At 44.7% G+C, this 22174-nt stretch overlaps 1 protein-coding gene across 5 annotated transcripts; it reads left to right on the top strand.

The window, feature by feature from the left end:
• Nucleotides 1–325: 325 nt before the first annotated feature.
• gatad2ab (GATA zinc finger domain containing 2Ab) lies at nt 326–22174 on the top strand. Of its 5 annotated transcripts, none has more exons than XM_031868527.1 (11): nt 326–480; nt 13108–13419; nt 17021–17144; nt 17224–17355; nt 17573–17641; nt 17852–17968; nt 18078–18278; nt 19021–19270; nt 19380–19768; nt 19879–20101; nt 20339–22174. In XM_031868527.1, the coding sequence occupies exons 2-11, from the start codon at nt 13121–13123 to the stop codon at nt 20470–20472; spliced, it is 1938 nt and encodes a 645-aa protein (XP_031724387.1). In that variant the 5' UTR covers nt 326–480; nt 13108–13120; the 3' UTR covers nt 20473–22174. The 5 variants fall into 5 exon arrangements, with proteins under 5 accessions (XP_031724387.1, XP_031724386.1, XP_031724389.1 ...); XM_031868526.1 differs by lacking the exon at nt 326–480 and adding an exon at nt 495–744 and having other exon boundaries at nt 17227–17355; XM_031868525.1 differs by lacking the exon at nt 326–480 and adding an exon at nt 496–744.

Genomic DNA, 22174 nt, shown 5'->3' with positions numbered 1-22174 from the left:
TTTATTATAATAATAATAAATACATATTATAATAATAATCAAACAGTAAAGAATATTAAATATGAAAATAAGTAAAAAAGTAAAAAATCCACAATAACTAAAATATTATATATACAGACAGAATGATTGTTGTGTTGCAATATTATACATACAGACAGAGTAATTGTAGTATTTGGGTTTCCAGTCACTAGTTGTCTTCTCCTTGTGTTTTTTTTTACTGTGTTTATAGTTATTCCGTCTACTTCCAAACGCAGCATTTTACCTCCTTTTCTCAGCAGTTGGAAACTTAACATTTCCGAGGTGTGTATGAACGCAGCATGACGCCGCCTGTGGTGGCTCATTACATGATCAACCGGAGTGGCAGCAGGACAGAAGAGGGGATCCCCGGGAGTTTTTACACCGAAGCCAGCGCAACACTAACATCAAAACATCTGAAAATCGCAGGGGGGGGGAAACTCGGTCAAGCTCCTCCTAGACTTCGTAAGTTAACGCATCACATTATCGCATCAACTAATCCAAAATTAAAAAATTCAATTAAATTATTACGACGGAAGTGAAGTTTCTCTATCTGCGTTAGCCACGGCTAAGTTGAGCTAGCTTAGCTTAGCTTTAGCTGAACGTGCTAAGGTAACAGTTCGTGTGTGTCGCTCGGCTCCACGCACACACCTACAAAAGTCGAGAAATATTTAAACAAACTTCCCCGGCAAAACTTGTATTGGGATGCACAACTAGTACGATATCAATGTAAGTTATTATTTATGTTTACCCGTAACTAAGCTACAAAGCTGTGTGACAAAACGGTAATTTCTCTGTGTGTAATCAACGCTTGATTATTTGTGAATAAATTTAGCGAGTGTCCAGAGGGAGTTAGCGTTAGCTAGCTAACTTAGCTCGCTAGCTAGCCTTGCTAACACTAGCAGCTCACTGAGAGATGGGGTCGGTTTCATTGTCTGTCGTGTATCGCTATTTGGTCATCGAAGCTAAATATCACAATACCCAGGCTCGCATGTAAAGGGACAATATATACTCCAGTGCTTCAGTGACTTTACTTTAATATCTTACAACCACAATAGGCTGTTAGCTTTGCGTGAGTTAGCCATCGTTTTGTAGCCGGACAGATGGACAGGTTGTTGTTGGGCAAGCCAAGTTAACGTTAGCATGAGATAGCTTGTTGTTGTTGATGATGGGTTAGTTGAAAATTAAGAGGGCTATTATTTGGGGTTGCAAAGTTGAGGTGCACGAAAGTTCGTAAACATTACAAACCAGTATCATCACCGGTTATTGCTAAGCCGACTGGTCTTAGCCGTGGATGGCTATGATTATGGCTTCATGAGCCATTGATCTCAGAACTTTGTCAGATTAGCTCAACAGTGAAAAGCCTTTTTATGGAGGCGTAATGGTGGACGGTGGTGCCTCCGTCTGGGTGTGTGTCTGTCTGTCTGTCTGTCCACGCCAGACTACAGACAAACAAACGCCTACTTTGCACCATAATACTAATGTTTGTGTAACTGATATCACATTTCACCACTTTATGAATGTAAATGAGGTGTTTTGTGCTGACGTCTAAGGGCAAGCTCTATGCCCACTTTACCGTTCATTTCCGGTTGAAGTCCAGCATTTAAAGGCACTCATGTGACATAATAATGTCATGTTAATTGTGAGATATATCTGAATTATTATGTCTTGTAATGACTGTTGGGGCTCATTTGTTTTTTAAGGCAGGCACAGCATCTACAGCGAGCTAGCTATGAATCTTGGGTCATGTTGTTGAGTGGTCGGTTCAAGTCAGTTTCACATTCACCTGTCTTTGAGATGTGTTTAGGATGACATACATCAGTGTGTATATCCCTACGTCTGCTAAACAAGTGTCCTCTTTTTTTTTAGGGCAAGTAGACAGTTGGCACCCTTGGCTAGTGATGGGGGACACATGTCGCATTGCATTTTATGATGGGCCTTGGCTTGGCCCGAGGAGGGGTGCCTCTTATGAAAAACCTTACTGCGAGTGATGCAACTGGACGGGCATAACTCGAGATCCTCTCTTTATTCTGCTGTATCAAGACTGAAACGTTTTGATAACACATCTGTATTTTCCATCTCCCACTAGGTTTTTGTTTTATATTCTAATAATAAACCACAGTAACTACGCCTAATACTGCTGCTACCTGCAGGGTAGTATGGCATAGCTCATATTGTTTCCATCCAAGTCTGTCTGTGGTGTTATCATAATAGTATCTGTGTAGCTCACTGTAGGACACGCTTTAAACACAGCAGGTAGGGTCTGGTCGAGTGTGAGCTCAGCCACTGTGAAAATGTTAACAGGAAATGCTGGGGCAACCACGAAGTCTCTCTAAAATCGACCAGCTATCGTGGATGATAGTCGAGGGGCCATTGTTGTACTTTAGTTTTTATGATCCGGATTGAGCTGTAGTGATGTCCTCATGAAAATAATGACTGTAGGATTCTTCACTTGTTGTAAATCAAAAAAGATTCAAAAGTAAAAGATGCTGCTGCAAGTGATAAATGACCCCTGGTCTTGTAGGGGGTAGTGTAGTTTTGCTTTCATTTTTTCATTCAGTTGTGTTACATACCGAATGCTACACTGAGCTAAGTTCATCACACTATTTTGAATTACTCACTTTTCCTAAAGGTAGGAAAGTGACAGGCATGCAAAGCTCAAGCACACAATTTAAACAAATATGAGAAAGGACTCAAGCGGATAGATAGAGAGACGTGGACATCATGAGAGAGAGAGAGAGAGAGAGGGAGAATCGAATCGAATCCTTTGGAGGATAAAGATCCAGATCCAAAACATCTGGAATGAGGCATAGACAGCCAGGGGAGGGAGAGCGAGAAGTCCTAGGATTGCCAATGGTCCAGCACAGAGAAGCCTGGGTGAAAAGAGAGGACAAGGTGCAGGAAATAGAGAGAGGGAGAGAGGCATACAGCTTGAACGCTTGAGTGACAACAACAAACAGAGGGTTAGAGAGTTGCAGTGGCTTTCAGAAGGTTTACAGTGTTCTTGTCGACTGCTGACTTCTTTTGGACTTCGGGGACAGACGGTAGCCCTGTATAGTCTGATAGCATAGATCACAGGATGGAATAAGTGGGTTAGGGAGATCAGACCGGTACGAAGGGGCGTGCCCATTGACAACTTTCTATCTCGTCAGAAGTACCTTAAAGTCTGATGTGTTCCAACTCTACAGATCTGTGTAGTTATTTAGAGATCTGGATGTTTGAGAACTGCCTGTTGTGTCAGTTTCTCTGTTTGTTGGACAGGAGTAGTTCTGTCGGCCACGGGGTCCCACCCAAAGGCCTTGGGCGATTCATGGAGCTGGAGGAGAGCACTTCTCCAAGGTTTGGCTGAATGAACTCTTTCTTGTTTATCCTGTTGGACTTCATATTGACTCAAACGTGCGTGTTTACAGTGTGACCAACCTGTCTGAGACAGTGAGAGGTATGCTAACCACGTCAAATTTTAGGTTCACTACAAACAGCGTACTTTGAGTTAAAACCAGCTTATAGCCTCCACCCTACGCCCCTACTCGATACTTTTCAGCTCAACAGTAGCCCGTTTGTGTGGCCAATGCCCAACAAAATCCTGTCCCCTGGTTCAGACTGGACATGCATCAATGTAGAAGACTTCTGGTATTCTTTCAATATATAGCCACCTGTTGACCAGGTGGGCCATATGGCTAACAATGAATTGGCCCTTGAATAAATAGTAAGAAGTGGTATTTGTTGTCAAGAGACTGTTCTGCATACTTGTAGAGGTACAATTTTCAATCTGCCTGGAACAATTGCTTCCACTGTGTTGTCAGTGCAAACATGGCAACTCTCGGTGTAGCAAACAAGCAGACGGGCCACTTGGATCCATGCAACATCAAGGCATGTGTGTCCAAGAGGGGACAAACTGGCCGACTCTGTGACACGTGACTGTTTAGTGTGCATTGTGTATAGATGTCATGCCTGACCATAAAGTCATCAAAACAAGTGTTAACTACACTCACTTACCCAGTTTATCATTAGCAAAGTAATATGTTTCTTGAGTAGAAAGTGTGCAGCAGTAGATACAGAGCGTGTTTATAAAATCCCAGCTATAGACACTTTTACGTACGGAAGTATGGCGGAGTGCAATAGCTTGGCATGCTATGCAGGGGCGTGAACCACCAAAGATCTTGAGTGCATCCTAAACAAATTGACCTTCCAGATCTGTGCACGAACAAAACATGTACGTGTCCTCGTAAAAGTAGTCGATCCGTTTTAAATGCATACTGGCGCATTTGGCTGAAAGTCACCAGTTAACACGGTGCGTCATTGAACATAACATTTTGATGCTGGTAAAAGTTTGAATTCAACACTGAACACTTGCTAAGTCTTGTGCCAGGCTCGGACAAAACGTTGGTTTTTATTACCAACACGCACGCACATGTTTTTGATGATGTCGTTTGTAAAACGGTCTATTGTTGTGGGGTTAGACGGGGCCAGGACGAAGAATCGGGTGAAGTTTATAGTGAGATTATATAGAGATGAACAACGGTAAAAATAGTCCTGAAATGGTCTTTGTGCCAGAGTGCTGTGAAGTGTTGGACACACTGCATTGATTGTCTAACGCCACGTCGCTCTACATAGGAAAAAAATGACCTGATTATCATTCCCGAAGCACGCTGTCATTCCCACTGCCCCAAATCTGTTGGAGGAGCCCGTCATCAGGCTAATGTCACGTGGCCTTTTGGAGGAAAATGACTTTGGTTGCAAATTGTGTTTGATTTTTGGATCTTCATATTTTAAACCAGCAGGAGTCTCCTCAAGAGTTCCTGGGTATGATGTCACGTGTCATTGTTTTATACCGGGGGCGTTCGATTATTGTTTCTTGCCGTTTGTAAAGTAGATCCAACAGGTGAACGTTTGGGGCTTTAAAGTGATACGTGAGATCTGGAAGGTCACTGTAAAGAGTTTGTAGTTTCGCCGATGTGTCAAATTTGATAATGGAATTTTTAATGTGGTGGAATTGTGTTAATACACAGTCATGACATCACTGTTAGGTTTGTCAACAGACACTTAACGGCCACACCCAACGGTGGTTTTGGGTTTGGCCATAAAAAAGGCTGAACATCAGAGGCTGATGCGTAAATGTTCATGCCAGTCATGATGCTGGTAAAAACAGGCATGCTAATGTGTAAAGTGATCACCAGTTTGGCATTGATTATCATGAAAAAGAATACTTGTCTACCGACTGAATACACACTCTTCACTTTCTGTCTTTGTGTGTTTTGTGTATCTAGACGGCTGTGGTTAGCAGAAGGCTATTTTATTAGCAACATTTTCTCTCCATCTCTCTAATAGCTAAGCCTTCTGTGTGATCTCACGCTGCTTCGCCTGATATCGTAGCTCACTAGAGCCTCAAATCGCAGTCTGTCATCTCAAAGGGATTTACGGGCCTACAAGCAAAGAAAACTGGGCCGTCACTTTCATATAATTGGCTCTATATAAGGGCAATGGGATCACAGTCATGATCAAGATGATCTGAAATGAATGACTAGCATGAAGGATGATGAAACGTGTGCACGTGCTAGTGCTCGTCTTGTGGGAGGGGCTTATGACATAGGGGTGAGCTGTATTTTTAAATGTTGACTTTTTTTTTTCTTCCAGAAAAAAGCCTTCCCTGGCATAGCATTTGAATTTCAATATGCTGAAAGGTTATTGTGGAATTATTGCCCAATAACGCCAAAAATAGACCTGCCTACCCCAGCTATAATTTGCAGCTAGTTCATTTACAATTGCTACGAGTCTTGATGACTTTCCCCATATCTGGAGTCTTATGGATGTCTCCGCTACACAGAATGCTTTATTCTCTGCGTACTAACCATTACTGAAGAGGATCTCCTGAAAGTTATGATTGCCAACTGAACTCAAAAATATGTGGCAAGCGACACACATTAGCCAGTTGTGTTCTCCTTCACTCCTGATGTGCTCAGCTCCTCGTTGTCCTGTGGCGTTCACAGTATTACTTTGCACCCTTTAATCTCTTTTTTTTTTTTTTTTTTTTTTTTTTTTTTCTCTCTTCCTACTCTGGTCACTTCCTGCTACCATTCATTTGAGAAATGTAATCTGATAGCAGTGTGCTTGTGTCCTGGCCCTCCAGTCTGCATGTGGGTATGGCCTTCTGGTTTTATAGGATTATGGAGTAACCATTTGGAAGCAATTTGGCTGAAATTGGAGATTATCCCTGTCTAGGGTTTTTGAAAACATTTCACTCTTCCTTTTTATTATAGCAAGTAAACATCTGCAGTTGAAAACGTATCCATTGATTTTAGGCTGAACACTACTAGAGACGGTTGACTTGCGATTTCAATGTGCTTAACGTCGTAATCTAGACATTCTTCATGTTTTTTGATGGTCAGTAAATGATGTTCTGTTCAATTACTGGGAATACCACCGAAGGCTTTTATGCATTGCACATGTTTGTCTATGCGTGCGTGCCAAAATCCCAAAGATATGTGGGAATGACGTGTCCTTTTTTATTTGTGCGTTGGTTCTAAGGGTGGAAGGGTGGAATACCCAAACAGCTGTCTGCTACTCGCATGCGTGGAACAGTACAATTCTAGAGCTCGAGTTCACCGGAAATGTTTTGCCAGTGCACCAGTTGTTGACTATAAGCTGCCGATCGGCTATCATAGCGCTGTTGCATGCTAGTCAGATAGCGCAGTTAGTTTTAATTATCATCAGCCTTTAAATTTGACATTTGTGATTATATTTTTTTTATTTTTTTTTTCTTACTGACAGCATGCCAGAATTCGAGTGCCTGGCTGTTACTGATACAGTAAGAATTCTGGCCAATGAGCCATTGTTGAATGTTTAAAATAAAAAAGGTTTTCGTTAAAATTTGGCTTTCCCCGCCGCACCTATAACCGAACCGTGACCCCAAATCAAGTGACATACTGAACCCCGTGAGTTTTGTGTACCGCTCTGCTTCTAGTTGGTTCTCTATGTTGTAAGGCTTCGTTAACAAGTACATCGGTGTGTTCTTAAAAACATCCAGAGCCATATATACGTTTTAATGTGGCTGTATGGTCACGCATTCTTTGTGTGCTTGTGTACAAAAGCCTGGTTTGCACTTCCTGGACTTACTGCTGTTGTCGTTGTCACGTTGCTAAAGGAAGAATCCAGGTGGAGACATGCGCACACATACATACACTCTGTGTGGCCCGGGCTCTCTCGCTCACACGAACACACACACGAACACACACACACACAGAGGCAGCCTGGCAGATTCAGGGTTAAAGGCTTCCATTTTGTTAGGTAACACCCTAATGGTCTGATCTGTCAGTGGCGTTAAAATGGCAGGGGCTTAACCCTTGGCGTTCGGAACACAACCAGTAGGAGCGCGCACACACACACACACACTCTGGGCTGGCCGAGCCTACAACAGAACAACTGAGGAGGAGGAGGGGAGTGTGTGAGGCAGGGAGGGGTAGAGGGAAGGACGAAGGAGTGAGGGAGAGAGAGAGAAGACAAGGAAGAGTATTTTTCACTTGGGTACAGTTTGATTATGGCTCGGCTAACCACATGCGCTCTGCACCCTTCTCCCTCCCCCAACTATGGCACCACCTCAGCTGGGTCCCTGCCCCCACTCCTAGTGTGGTGAGCACAGATTAGCATAGGTAGTCCGATTTTTATTTTTCTTCTAATTAGGCGGTCCCAAAGGAAAAATAGCTTTGCTCTTTGATAGCCGGAGATTATTTTTGTAATTGAAAAACACATTTTATAAGTAGGGTAAGAGGTAATTAAGGCAGTAGAAGTAACCTTTATGGCGATGAGCAGTAAATAATCAGAAATTAAAAATAATCCTCGCTTCGTCATGTATTGATGAGAAAATTGGCAGTTTTGAGCTAATTCAATATTACAAGGGCCTGGTTCCTTCAGCCAAACAAGAAGAAGAAAAGAGTTGTCGCACTGCTGTCTTTTATTGGGCAATAATAATCCATACTTGTATTGCTTTTATTGGACAATATAATTGTTGTTTCCCCTCTCATTGAACCCTAAGGACACGGTTGAAAAGCCTCAGTATTTTTAAAATGGCTGTTAATGTGTTTGCTGGCTGGGTCCAGTCCCAGTGGGGAGATCATTACAGTGTTGGAGATGAGAGCCCTGCATGCTACCTCGAGGGGGATGATGAGCCTTTCGCCATTGATCTGCTCTGCCATTGATGAACTACAGGACACAATAGAATAAAACCTGTAGTGTCAGACGAGGTCACAAGATTTCCATTTGCTTTCAGGCAAGTGCATCTTATCCTGCTGCAACACACACCGGGTCGGGAGGTTTTCTGCATACACCTTATTTTAAGAAGCCTAATGTTTGCACATACAGCTCTTAAAGAGAAATGTATTAAGTGCATTGATTTTGAGCCGGCCTGCTTTGAGGCAGTTACTGTGTAGGAAATGAAACGGCTTGGTACAAACCTTTTCTTTTAGGTTAATTTGAATGGGCAGTAGAAACTCCATCTTTTGTTTTGATGTAAGATCTGCTCTGCTCTAAGGCCTTATTATTCTGAAGAAAACGAGAGGGACATGCATGTACTCCTCCTCCATGGTCTCCTGAGAGGAGCAGACACAGATCACTAATCACTGGCTGCCTTCTCCGACTCTCTTTCTCCTCCTCTCGCCATTTTCGTTGCTCTTGTAATGTGGCGATACATTTGCGTGTCAAAGTGATGTATCTTCGTGATGTGGCAACCAAAAATAGGGACAGCAAAACATGCGCCCCAAATAAATCCTTTTAAAACATTTGTTGCATTCGTGATATTTAAAAATCGGAACCAGGCGATGCTGCATGTCCTATAACCCTAACCCAGAAACATCACAAATGTGCAAATTTAACCAGATGAACCCAAACAAAGTATCATGCCATCTTTGAGCTGGATGGGAAAGCATGCACATACATATGACATCACAATTTCGTTATTAAGATGACGTATAACTGCATAGCATCTTAAATACTCAGAATATAAGATGACTTAAAAATGGCAACCAAAAACTGATGCCTGGTTTCCTGCTTGGCAACTACTTTTAAAAGTTCTTGAGTCCTGTGGGGAGAATGTTTGATCAATGTGTCGCCAGCACTATGCAGATGCTTTTGGTGATGTTTAGTTCAGCTTCTTTGAACTCGAGGTGCTTGAATTTCCTCCCAAAAAAACTGGAAGCACGCCATGCAGATAAGATGTGACGCACATACAAAATCAACAGTGAAATGATCACGTGTTCTTGCTTCGGGAACAGATCATTTATGAGCCTCGTGTCAAAATTAGTCAGCTTTTTTTAAATTCCCGTAATCTGAGCCTGGCCTCGAGTACATGGACCATGTGTATCGTGTAAATCAGAGAACTGTAACATGACGAGGCCGGCAGGCTTGAACGCTGTGAAAAGGATACCGGAGTGGACCTCTGATCAACTATTGTGGACGTTAATAGGGGGTTTGTTGAGTCCCAGGCAGCAAGGTTTTGGGCAGCAGTAGCTCCCGGTGGACTTCCTGATGGACAAGTCGGGCTTGTTTGTGAGATTGTAGTGTCAGTTTCATTTGGTTTGACACGCTAGATGGATGGATGGAGCTCTGGGAGCATTGGAACGGGCAGGAATGCTACTAGCAGTGATTTAAGGATCTCCTCTCAGCTGATTGCCTGGCCATAGAATACAATTTCCCGATGTCAAATTTCAATCGAAATTGGTTTATGCAAGCTTGAAGTGTGACTTCTCCCCCAGGTATGAGCCTAAGATCACTGCATGATCTTGAAGGCAAGTAGCTAAGAGACGAAAACACAGCCACTTCCGCATGACGAACGTGACGGCTACAGTAGCTAAGAAAATATCAATATGGCGTTGGGCACTGAATTTGATGAATTTACAGTTTTACAGACCCGAGAGTCTCGGATAACCTGGAGGTTGTGAATGACCTATCACACAACAGGGCTTCAGGGCTCTGTGATAGAAATCAAGGCTCTGAATAGAAAACGGGCTCCAGTGAGATGTGGTCCTTCACTAAAAAGGCCCAGTGAAACGAAGTGTGATGCAAGTTGCAACAATGAGAACGAGCACACACACACACACACATCCCCGGGTCAGTCTCCAGTGCGCGCACACACACAAACACACAACGCTCATAATCATCACGTATGCATCATGGACAACAATTTCATTTAGTTTTTTTTCCACCCGTGTTGCTTAGCAGCGGTGCATCCAGCACATGAATCATTGGGTTCGTGATGCTGTCCGTCTCTTCTGGGACAAAAGGAAGCCACGTGTCTCCGGACCTCCTGAAACTAGCAACCGCAGCTGTCCTGGTAACGCGCAGATCTGATCTCGCCTTGCGTCATCCCCGAGGGTTTGAGTCATTTTGTACCTGACACGGTTCACTGCCACACCGCTACAGCCCCAGTAACGTGTAGCAGCTTCTTCTTTTTCTGCAATCTTACAGAGTGAAGTGCGGTTTCTGATGCAGTGTGTGTGTCGTATATGCAGCCCACTGTCATCTCTGGCAGATAGATAGCCTTTGTGTCCAGGGATGGTACAGCAGGGCACATCTGTCCTTGTTGTGTACCAGAGGGGAGAGAGAGCGTTTTAGGCTCACTATGCAATGAATGTTTAGCTGTGTGGTTTCTTTATTATTTTTTATTTGTTTTGGTTGGGGTTAGCAGCATCTTTTTAGCTCAACATCTTGCACAGTGTCAAGGATGCCTGTGTCTTATCTCCAGTGGAAAATAAGAACTTGGCTGAATTCACAGATGTGGAGTGTAACTGTAATCTTACTGCAGACAGTGAGTTGTTGAAATTGCTGAAAAGCAGTTTCATTTTCCCCACCGTACTGTGCAGTTCTCTCGATGCTTTGCCTTATGGTCGACAGTAGTGGGAGTTTTTGTATACATTAGATTATGACCCTTGCTTTTTTAATCTTTAAGCCTTAAAAGAAGGCAGAGAAAACATCTTGAGATATGCGTTTAAAGAACATCATGACAAGACGTTTATGCCCGTCAGCAGCCGTTGACTGTTGATTGCAACAGAAGTTAGTCACGTCGGTGAGTAGACACGTTTTGGAATGTCCGAAGATGACGTTATCATCCCCCCCTCCCCCCTTGTGGGACGTGCCTGCGGTCTCCCCTCCCTCCCTCCCTTCAGCCACTCTGTCTCTCCAGGGGTTAAACCTGCGCCTTCTCTCAAACGGAGACCGGTCTGAACCGGTTTTCAGGGAAACGCTTTATGCCTCTCATGGAATCTTGGGATAAGGTCACGTGACGTGATGATGTCACGTGGGACGATGAAGACCTTGAGTCAGCGCTCTGAATCAGATGCACAGTATGGTGTACATTTGTTTCAGCCATGTTGGGCTGTCGTATCCGATGTTTCTGTGATAGACATGCGCTCATCCTCATGCAAAAATCTTTAACTTTTTTATAAACGCTTATTATAAAATGCTTATTCAAGACAGTCTGCATATCCTACATCGGGTAGCTTCTGTGCCATTTTTCTGCTGTGCAATATGTTTTCCCAGAAATCTAAGTGGTCTCTCTGTCCTCTGCTGTTACTGTACCGAGTGGGATTTGGGTCAGCATCTGGTGCGCTTGGTGGTGACATGTTCATGTATATGTACATGACTCAAACACAATACTTTTTTTATGAGGATTATTTCTGAGGTTACTTGCAGTAAATGGACTCACCAGCTAGGTTTGTTTTGTGAATCCAGTGAAACAAACACATTTCGGACGCCTTCATTTTTTTTTTTTTTTAAATAGTGGCACTGCTTCTATGTCATATTTTAAGGTTTGGTTGCGCAACCATAGTCCCTTGGTTTAATGTTATGGCAATGGGTGGAATACAATGTGATTTTAAAAGTACTTGAAATGGGAAGACGTGTATATTCACATAACGTAGGAGGGACTGATCGGGAGGGTTTTGTTTTAAGTTTCTGTCATTTTAAACCTATTAAATGACATCTTCACCTGTGTGATATTGTAAATATCTTTTAGCTTCCTTCCTCTGTAGCTTCCAACACAAATGCAGCCTCTCACTCACATTGAGGTTGGGATAAGATTCTGTACTCCTGCAATAGATGCCCCACGTTGTTTAATGCAGGCACTGAGGTCCTAATCTTACCTCAGCGAGAGTAACGGTTCACTTCACAAGTTGTATACGACTACTTATTTCTCACTGGACTGGTACTTATTAATGCTATCAGTTAAACAGTGAAAAGAAATATTACAAATTTGAAAAGGAAAGCTGGACTTTAAATGAGAAGGAGCGCCTTGTCATTTAAAGGAGAATAGCTCGTCCACCTTAACTGCCAGCCCACCTTAAGTCCAACTGAGTGGGACTTGTGGTTAACTTACACTTTAATCAGCAGATGGCTGGTATTCAAAACAGGGGAACTCTGTGTGGGTCTTGGGGACTTGTAGCATTTATTTACCTACAAATGGACTACTTCTATACCTACTTCTGACTTCTCGTCACACGCACTCTCTCCGGACCGAACCCTCGCTAGCGTCACGCCAAACTACAACCTCGCAGCTAAACTAAGTGATGCGGTGAAGACTTTATGTATTGGGGAAAGTGGCTGCATGTGTCCAAATTCCAAATTAGCATTACCTACTGTGATGATATTTACAAGTTTTCGTAAAGTATAACTAGATGGGGCACTCGATGTTCTGTATCTCATTTACTGCCTTCCAGAACTTTGCAATTGCACCACATTTACATATTACCATAGGGTTGTTATGAAAACACACTTTATTGGCTAAAGGCCAGAGGCGGTTCTACTTGGGAACTCTCAAAGCCTGTAGAAACCCAAACGGAAGTGTAAAGCAGAAAAAAGTAATATTCAGTTTCAGTGTTGCTCTGGTGAAAGCAGCACTTTCCCCTAAAGTAAAACTTCTACTTAAATTATGCTGTGTGTGTGTGTGTGTATGTATAGTCCAAACCGGTACCCTGCTGTCTAATTTGAATCCATGCATAGCCCCAAGATAGACTAATTTACTTGTTGTCAATGTTTGTGTCCTGTCTCTTTCTAATGTGTTTACACAGTGTGTAACTGTATCCAACCATCCTCTCTCTCTCTCTCCAGGGTGAGAGCAGCCATGTCAGAGGAGGCAGTGCGTCTAACGCGCAGCCAGAAGCGGGCTCTGGAGAAGGACCACGGAGCTCCCTCGGAGCCCCTGGACGACATGGACAGTAAACGGGTTAAGCTGGAGAAAGGCGACGCAGCAGAAGCTCCCCTGGACGTGGTGGAGTCTGGAGCCGAGGGCGTCAAGCTGAAGAGCGAGCACGCTGCGAAGGTAGCAGCCAGCATCCTAAAAAGCGGGGGGGAGGTGAAGGCCACCATCAAGGTGGAGGTGCAGACTGGAGACCAGCCCGTCGACATGAGCACAACTAAAAGGTGAGACGGGGAAAGAGATCACAGGGTTTGATTGAGTCACTGAGCTGTTTTTGTGTATTGAACTCTCATAATATTAGCAGGGCTTCACAGCATCGGGGCTGAGAGCTCGTTGCTCATAAAGAACATAATTGTTGTTGCGTTTACATTATACTGTCAAAGCAATTAGTCTGTGAACAACACTGAACAAATGCTGTAAACACCTTACCTTAAACAGTTACATCTATTCCTGTACATCGAGTCTGAGGCCCACAATAAACACAATAAACCCTTTGTAAGTATTTCCAGCTGGCCAAAATGCACTATAACTTCCTTCCTAAATAGTTTATATCTGTGAGGGTATAAGATGCAAAGAATGGTAATGCTGCTGTACTTCTGTTTGGACATGCTTCACTGATGTTTGATCATCGTATGGGTCAAAGGGAGGGGATGTGAATGGTCGAGCAGGACTTCACACAAGCTGACAACTGAGGCAAAAATACTTATCTGCGTTTTTGAGTTTGCTTGAAAACTTCTTAAGGATTATTTATGTACCGCAGGCCCTGGATTTCACGCTTGCATGCACAGGTTGTGCGCAGAGACGTGTCTATTGGGAGTTTCGGGTTTCTCTCTCAACTTTTGCACCAGCGAAGTGGTCTGACGGGAGCCGTGCAGGAAGTCGCTGTGTGGTCGTTGGCAGCAGCAGCCTGCCCCCATTTTGAAAAGTTTTGAGGCTCCTGAGGCCCGGGCTCCATTTTCTCCACCACAGCAGCACCTGAACTCTGCCTCACGCTTCACACAAAATGAAGGCTACGTGTCACAAACTGGTTCCAACTGGCCGTTGCCATGGTTTCCACATTGGAAGGAGCCGTTAGAAGAAGGGGGGGGGGGGGTCACGTGACCACGCGACCACGCAGAGCAATGCCTGATGTGTCATGTGACGTGTTTGGTAGGCCTGATAGATGCACACTCTGTGATGTGATGGCAGTTAAAGTGGAACAGAGAGATGGATTCAGCTCAGAGTGTTTAGGGTGTCACCTTTGACCCCTGTTTCACCCACAGCGTGTGCTCACTCACTGCAAAGGTGAGAAAGCCTTATTGTTGTTAGTTTGCAGCAGACTCTGTTCGTGAAGGCCCGTTTTTGTAAAACCATCAATGAAATGTAACGCAAGCCCGCTTGCACACACGCTGGGAGAATGTGTTGAGTATGTTCATGTATAGAAAGAGTTACTCCCTTCTCTGCTGTGGTATTTTGGATGAATTTGAATAAACATCTTAATGTTTGAATACTCTTTTCCAGGCCTGTTGCCTATTTATAGCCCAGCTGTTTCGTTTACGTAGTTTAGATGACTCAGTGAACCCCACTGCAGCTAAAAATGACTAAATGACCAAATCCTATAGTCGGGTCAGTGGGAAGCTATGACTGGGGAGGCAGAGGCATGCAGAAACCCTGGACCTTACATAACCAAGCTGCTGTGTGTTGTTGTGATGCTTGCTTAAGCTCTTCTATATAGAGTATAGTAGCAGCCGTCACAAGCTAGTCCCTGTCATCTTGTCACAGAGGCCAAACCAGTCACGGCTCTGGGTCGCCACTAAGTTTTTGTTCGTGAAAGATGATGAAGCTCTTCATTTCGTCTCTGATGCCGCTCGTGTCTGACGTAGTTCATCATGTCGTGTGTGAGGAATGTAAACAGGAGGACTGGGGAGGAAAACAAATTGCTGCTTCAGCTCTATCTGAATCTAAATGACGCTAGAGATGTTCCGATACCAAGAAACATTTTCATGGTATCGGAACATCTTTCGTTTCGATTTTCTTTTTCGATGTATAGATATATATCTTTAGTTTTTATGGTATCTGAATATATATTTTGAATGTGACGCTAACGTTAACTGGCTCTCCTCATGCCGTTTACAACGTGTATTTGATGTTCAGAATGTAGCATTATCTGGGAAGAAACAGGATGCACAAGAGTGTTGAACCGCAGGTGTGTAGTACTAGTTTGCACATGTGCAGTACGGATCAGGTAGCGAGTGACACGTGTTGTTCCTGTGTAATGTAAATCATCAGATAAATGATATGACAATGTGATAGCAGGTTGGTGCAAAGAACCACATACTCGCTGATCCACTCTGCAGCATTTTGGGCTGTATCGAAACAGATCTAAATGAAACGTATCGAGGATGTACTTTCCAGAAAGTAGCAGTGCAAGGTATGAACGAGGTTTCATTGTGTTCTCAGCAGATGGGCAAAGTATACGACAGTACATGTTTGTTGCTGTTTGTGTTGTTATTGCTCAGTCTCACAATGTAAGTATAAATAACATGCTTATTTGCATATAGTTGACCTGGTTGAACCGAGCGTGCGGTCTCTGTTGAGGGGAGCTGTTGGACAGCTGTTGTGAGGAAGTCGAGGATAGCGGAGAAATGTGTCTGAAGACTGGAGCGTGCTAAAGTGTGAAGAAGTGAGTCAGTGAGTTGGAGTATAAAAGATGAACAAGTAAGCCAGGATGGGGGAGGGGGGTGCGTGTGTGCGTGTGCGTGTGTGTGCGTGTGTGTGCGTGTGTGTGCGTGTGTGTGCGTGCGTGTGTGTGTGTGTGTGTGTGTGTGTGTGAGAGAGAGAGAGAGAGAGAGAAAAGTAGTGACTGAGTGAGTGACTGAGTCGGAGAGAGAGAGAGGGAGTGTGTACACAATAGGTTGGCTCCTGGCCATGTATTCCCCTCCCCCCCTCACTGTCACCCTCTCCAGTGTCTCCAGCGGACCTCCGCTCTGCTCCGCTTGTGACTCTGGTGTCGGCAGCTGGGAGGGAGGGCCGAGTCGAGGCCCAGGCTGTGCCGATCCGGCTAGGCCCTAGGCCTCACCGCGGAGGCAGGGGAGGGGTGAGGCCCTGTCTGGGTGGTAAACTGGGCCTAAGCTGGAAGCCCTGAATCCTCACGCTCGACAGCGTCTGAACAATTATATAACTTGTTTGCATGCATAACTTTACATTATGACTTCTTGCATACCGTCATATATCACACTTCCTATCTTACCTCATCTTCCACCAGTTCGCCTCACAACTCCGATTTCTATTTTCTTACAACCCGACAGGATCCCCGCTGTGATGGAGGCAGATTCATTCCTCCGCCATGGTCCACGCGCTGTAAAATTACAGCCACCCGTTACTTCTAATCTCCACCCCTCCCCAGATTGATGCATACGTAGCTCGCCACTAGTCGCCCTTTGTTCTCCTGAGTCCTCAGGAAAAGCCACTTAACATTTTATCAAAGGCTTTAAGTCTTTTCCTCCTGTAAAAAAACAGAAATGCAGTTAATTTGCCCTTTTGTGTGCATGTGGTTGGTGACTGACTCTGCTGTGTCTGTTGGAAGGAAGAGAGCAGGATGTCGTTGACGCTACCTGGGTAGATAATGGGTGGTTGCGATCTTCCCCTTCCGCCATTACTCCATTATTGATCTCTTGGTTCTTGTCTTCTTGTGTGTCCCAGTACACATTTGCACTCCAACAGGGACGATGAAATCGTTATTAGATACTGCCATCTACTGGCTGTAAGACAAAACTACTAGTCGGTTGCAGTGTTGCATCTTGAACGATGAAACACATTCTCAATGTAGTCGTTTTCTCCCCTCAGTGACGTAAAGAGTGAGCGTCAGCCTCCGTCGCCGGATGATGTGATCGTGTTGTCAGACAATGAGTCGTCCAGTCCTCTCATGAACGGCCACTGCTTCTCGAAGACTGACACAGATAAACTTATGGTAAGAGAACTCCGTTTAGACTTTGCATACAACACACTGTCATTGTGGATATCTGCTAAAACTCCGATGGTGTCTATAGAAGAGTTCTCCTGAGGAGAGGGAGCGCATCATCAAAACGTTGAAAGAGGAACTGAGACTCCAAGAGGCCAAGCTGGTGCTGCTCAAGAAACTACGACAGAGCCAGATCCAGAAGGAGAGCACTGTGCAGAAGGTAAACACCCCAGAAGAGGAGAGTGTTGAGTGTTGAGTGTTGTTTTTGTTTTGTTGGAGCTGATAGATTCATCAGTGGGGAATTGTTGCGTCTGCTATTAATAAAACAAGACTGTCTTATTGTTTTCCAATGTACGTTATTAATGAAGACTTTTAAACATTCATTTCTTTCAAGTCCTTGCAACCTTTTGGACTAATGCTGTATCCTTTATGTCTAGTCGACTGGCTCTGTAGCTCCTCCTCCTCTGGTGCGAGGTAGCATCACATCAAGCAGGGGACCCCTCCAGGTAGTTGCTACATTTTGATAGATCCTCCTGCCACAACTCGTATTCTAGAGCCTGGAGTGATTATATGATGCAATTCTACGTTGTAGCTCGTACAAAGTCGAACGCCGAGCGACACAAGTGCAGAGTTGTTCTTTCTGAGGCTTTCCCATCAAGCTAAATCAAGTGCGTTTGTAGCTCAATGTTTAAAAGCTGTATATGTTGTGTTTACAGGTGACCGGTCGAAGCTCGGGCACGGTGATCCCTCCTCCTTTGGTGCGCGGTGGGCAACACATGCCGTCCAAACACAACTCTCAGATTGTCATGCCACCCCTGGTCAGAGGGGCCCAGGTGAGTGCGAGGGCATCTGAAGCCAGCCACATGTAAAGTGTACCCATCTGAAGAAGTTAAGATTTGAAGAGCTCTTTGTTGACCTCTTACTTTTGTCTTTTCCCATCAGCCCATTGCAGTGACTCCCCAGCAGATAGCCAGTCTACGCCAGCAGCAGCATCACCACAGCGGTTCAGGGCCCCCGCCACTCTTGCTGGCTCCCAGGGCTTCTGTGCCCAATGTCCAGATCCAGGGCCAGAGGATCATTCAGCAGGGACTCATCCGGGTGGCTAATGTGGCCAACAGTAACATCATGGTCAACATCCCTCAGGTGAACATACATGCATAACCCACTCATCTGGAGAGAGGTTTTCATAGGAAGCAATGGAAAATGTTCTTTTCATATCTACTCCAGCTACTCAATTGTAAGGCTGCTATGGTCAGAGTGGACAACATTCCGACTGGAGTTGGGGCTACCTCGGGCTCTACCGAATAGTTTGTAGCTTCATTCAAACTATTCAAACGTCGACATTCAAGTTTGTATTATTAATAACCACCGGCTTCCACCTTCTCTTCATCGCTCCGTCTCTCGAACACACACACAGCAAGAAACGCAGGGCTTTGTCCTTGACTCTGTAATTACCTCAGTCTAAAAGTCAAAATGTATTGAAAAGCCTTTTCAGCCTTTCAAAAACTATATTTAACTTTAGTCAAAAACAGTTTACTCTCCCACACACACTTGTGTTAACGGGGCGGTCTAGCAGCAATCTTAACAGCACTGCAAATGACATTTATTAAACAACAATAACACAAAATTAGATGTTTGCTGGCATGTTGTCCTTTTTTTGACAGGCCACAACAATGCGGTGAAGCAAAGAGAGAAAGAGAGCAAGAGACTGAATGTTCCACAAAATGCATAAACGCCGTTTCATAATTTAATGTCGATCTGTTATTGTGGACATGTGAGGATCATTATCGTGGTCAACCAATATCGTGTCGAACGTTTATCTTTTCATATCGGCTTCCTCATGTGAAGCCTCTGCCTCATGCGTTGTGTTGTGTTTTGTGTCCAGGCCTCTCCAACCAGCCTAAAAGGCTCTTCAGTGTCGCCCAACTCGAACATCAATGACTCCCCGGCCAGCCGGCAGGCGGCTGCTAAGCTAGCTCTGCGTAAGCAGCTGGAGAAGACGCTGCTGGAGATCCCTCCGCCTAAACCTCCCGCCCCAGAGTTCAACTTCCTGCCTTCAGCAGCCAATAATGAATTCATCTACTTGTTGGGGCTGGAGGAGGTGGTGCAAAAACTTCTGGAGATGCACGGCAGGGGTGGGTAGATCTTTCCACTTCGTTCGCTAGTTTGGAGATGTTGTAGTACAACATGGTATATTATACATGTTTACGTCTGGTCTAAAGCAGCGTTCTGTTTTCCGAATAGGTAATCTGGGCCCAGCTGCTGCCATTGCCAGCTCCATTCCCAAAGAGCCATACACCTGCGCCCAGTGTAAGACAGACTTTACCTCCCGCTGGAGAAAGGAGAAGGCTGGGACTATCCTCTGTGACCAATGCATGTCGTCCAATCAGAAGAAGGCCCTGAAGGCCGAGCACACCAACCGGCTGAAGGCGGCCTTCGTTAAGGCACTCCAACAGGAGCAGGAGATCGAGCAGCGTATCCTCCAGCAGGCGGCCTCCTCTTCCTCCAGTGTCTCCAAAACCTCCTCTCCTTCACTGTCCAAGAGTGAGGTGCTGGTGTCCCAGCAGTACAAGCATGTCAGGGCTGCTATGCAGCAGCACAGATCTGTGTCTGCCCACCACTCCCACAAGCAGGTCAGCATGGCCTCTTTAAAGTGTGTTAACGATAGGCCGACGCTGGTTTTAAAAGGTTTTAAAAAGCATTCACATGTTAATTGACACCCAGCACGTCTCTCTCCGCACAGAGTCACCTGTCGCACAACATCCAGTCAATGAGCTCTCGTGGTGTGACCCACTCGTTCACCTCCTCCTCGCAGCTGCAGAGTGCGATGGCGGCAGCGGCGCTGGGCAGCAGGGCGGGTAAGCATGCTGCAGGGCGCCCGCTGCATCAGGGCGCGAAGGTCAGCGCCGGCAGCAGCAACCAGGGCAACGTGGCTGCCTGGAGGAAGCAGGGCGGCGGCAACACAGGTAGATAAACTCCTTTTTGGTTTTAGAATGAATGTATCGTTGACATTTTCTCTTTTTGTATCCTTAAAATACATTTTCATCAGGTAATTAAAACCAGCTAAATATTTGTTGCTCAATGCCAACTTCTTCCTTTTCTCTTCGCCGTCTTACTGCACGAGTCATATTATACTTGATCGTAGAATAGATGTAAAACAGCTGGACCTCCACTACATTGACCCCTGATGTGTCTCCTCACAGGTGTGACTATGGCCTACGTGAACCCCAGCCTGTCTGCCCACAAGACCACCTCTGCTGTGGAGCGCCAGCGGGAGTACCTGCTGGACATGATTCCCTCCCGTTCTATCTCCCAAGCAGCCAACACATGGAAATAATGCAATCTCACTCCCTACTGACATCATAACTATTACCCCTCCTAATATCAATAACCGCCATTCTCATGATCACTCTAATCCCTTCTATGGACTTTGCCTCTGGCCCAAAATAATGCTGGGGAGAATCAGCCTAGTTTTTTTTTTGTTTTGTTTTTTTTGTCCCTTCAGCTCCTCCTCAGATATTTCTGCTACCACCATCTTTACCCGAGTCCTTCAAGTGGAGTTGTGCTGCGACAGCTCAGGCTCCTGAGATCCAGATCAAGGATTATGAACTTGGGAGGGTTGGGGTTTACATGGGCTTGTACAATTTTACAAACATCTCCGGCGATGTGGCCCCACCCTCCCTCCCTCCCTCCCTCCCTGTAAATTGGTTGAACCTCCGTGTTGCACCAAGACAAATGAACCCCAAGCTCCCCTGCCTCTGGATTAGGCTGGGGAAAAAAACCCAACATCATAATCACCAACTACACACATTAATATCTTCGCCTTACGTCCTACCCCTCTCCAGTCTGAGCCGCTCTGACTCAGGCCCGTGTGGCGGCCGAACCGAACTTAACTGAAGACCTCGCCACGGGGATTGTTGTTGAGCTTCAAGGACCATCCGCAAAACAATTACTGCTTCAGCTTTGCAAAAACAAAGAAAATAGAGAAGAAAAAAAAAAGGACTAAAAATGATCTATCTGCACACAGACTTCCTCTTCTCTCTGACCCACAGCGCGTCCAGCAGAGAAGATGATGTGTCAGATGGTTTTCTATGGCTGAATGTTAGGATTTTTTGTCTTTTCATCTGTAAGTCATATACTGTGTTTGGAATATTGTGCTCCCTGATACTTTGGAAGTGGCCTCTTGTCGAGGTCTGAATTTACAGGCTAATGTTACTGTTGAGGTGGTTTTACATCTGCTGGGTTCCATGTTGTGGCCTACTTTTAAATACTTTGTTTTTTCTAAGATAAAGAGGAAGAATAAAGATGAAGGTGTCACTAACTCATATAAAGACACGGAGCGGATGTTTGGAGGACTATTCGTATTGAATATTGTAAAAACAAAAAAAATGAAGAAAGAAAAAAAAAAAAAAACTTCCAAAGAACTAGTGGAGCCCAAATGGAATCCCTTCTGCTAGAAGGCGTCTAGTTTATTTGAACCCTCTGGATATAAATATCTGGTGTGGGGGTGTAAAGAGTGTCATATTATTGACATTGTTTTTGCTTTTAGTCATAGATTGTGGTGCATTACTTTTCTTCTGTAGACAAACTGTCTCTGGGTTTATTTATAGGGTCATGTTAGTAAAGATATACGCTTATGCCCTAAGTGTGAATGGATCACCAGTTAAACTCCCTCGTGCGTCCAGTGGCTCCCACTCACCTTACGATTGGTCTTACAGAAGCTGGACAGCTTTCAGAATGTAGTTATGCAAAAACCCCTATAGCAACAAATGACATGAAACTTCTTAGTCTTTAACATTAAGGTGTGTACGGTCTATGTCAGGTCCTTGGATTGAGCTATCTATGCCTTTCACATGAGCATTTTTATCAGGTTGCAGCAGCACAGGATAAGCTACATTAAACAGGGGAATCCTAACTGCTCATGGAGTTATTTTATTAACAACGTGCTGTGTTTAGTTTCTGTCACTGGGGTGGTCCACCTTTCTTAAACCCTACCACTCAGACATGTCTGATGCAAAGTGTCACATTAGAAGAAGAAA

The sequence above is a fragment of the Anarrhichthys ocellatus genome, unplaced genomic scaffold, assembly GCF_004355925.1.
Source record: "Anarrhichthys ocellatus isolate YVR2014 unplaced genomic scaffold, GSC_Weel_1.0 scaffold42, whole genome shotgun sequence".
Lineage (NCBI taxonomy): Eukaryota > Metazoa > Chordata > Actinopteri > Perciformes > Anarhichadidae > Anarrhichthys > Anarrhichthys ocellatus.
The sequence above is the reverse complement of the archived record's forward strand: the minus strand, read 5'-3'. Positions and strand labels throughout refer to the sequence as shown.

What these genes read in the sequence shown, in the direction of transcription:
- gatad2ab (XM_031868525.1), top strand. An exon ending in CTGACACAGATAAACTTATG is followed by an intron (nt 17,145 to 17,223) that starts GTAAGAGAACTC and finishes TGGTGTCTATAG; the next exon opens with AAGAGTTCTCCTGAGGAGAG. An exon ending in CAAGCAGGGGACCCCTCCAG is followed by an intron (nt 17,642 to 17,851) that starts GTAGTTGCTACA and finishes TTGTGTTTACAG; the next exon opens with GTGACCGGTCGAAGCTCGGG.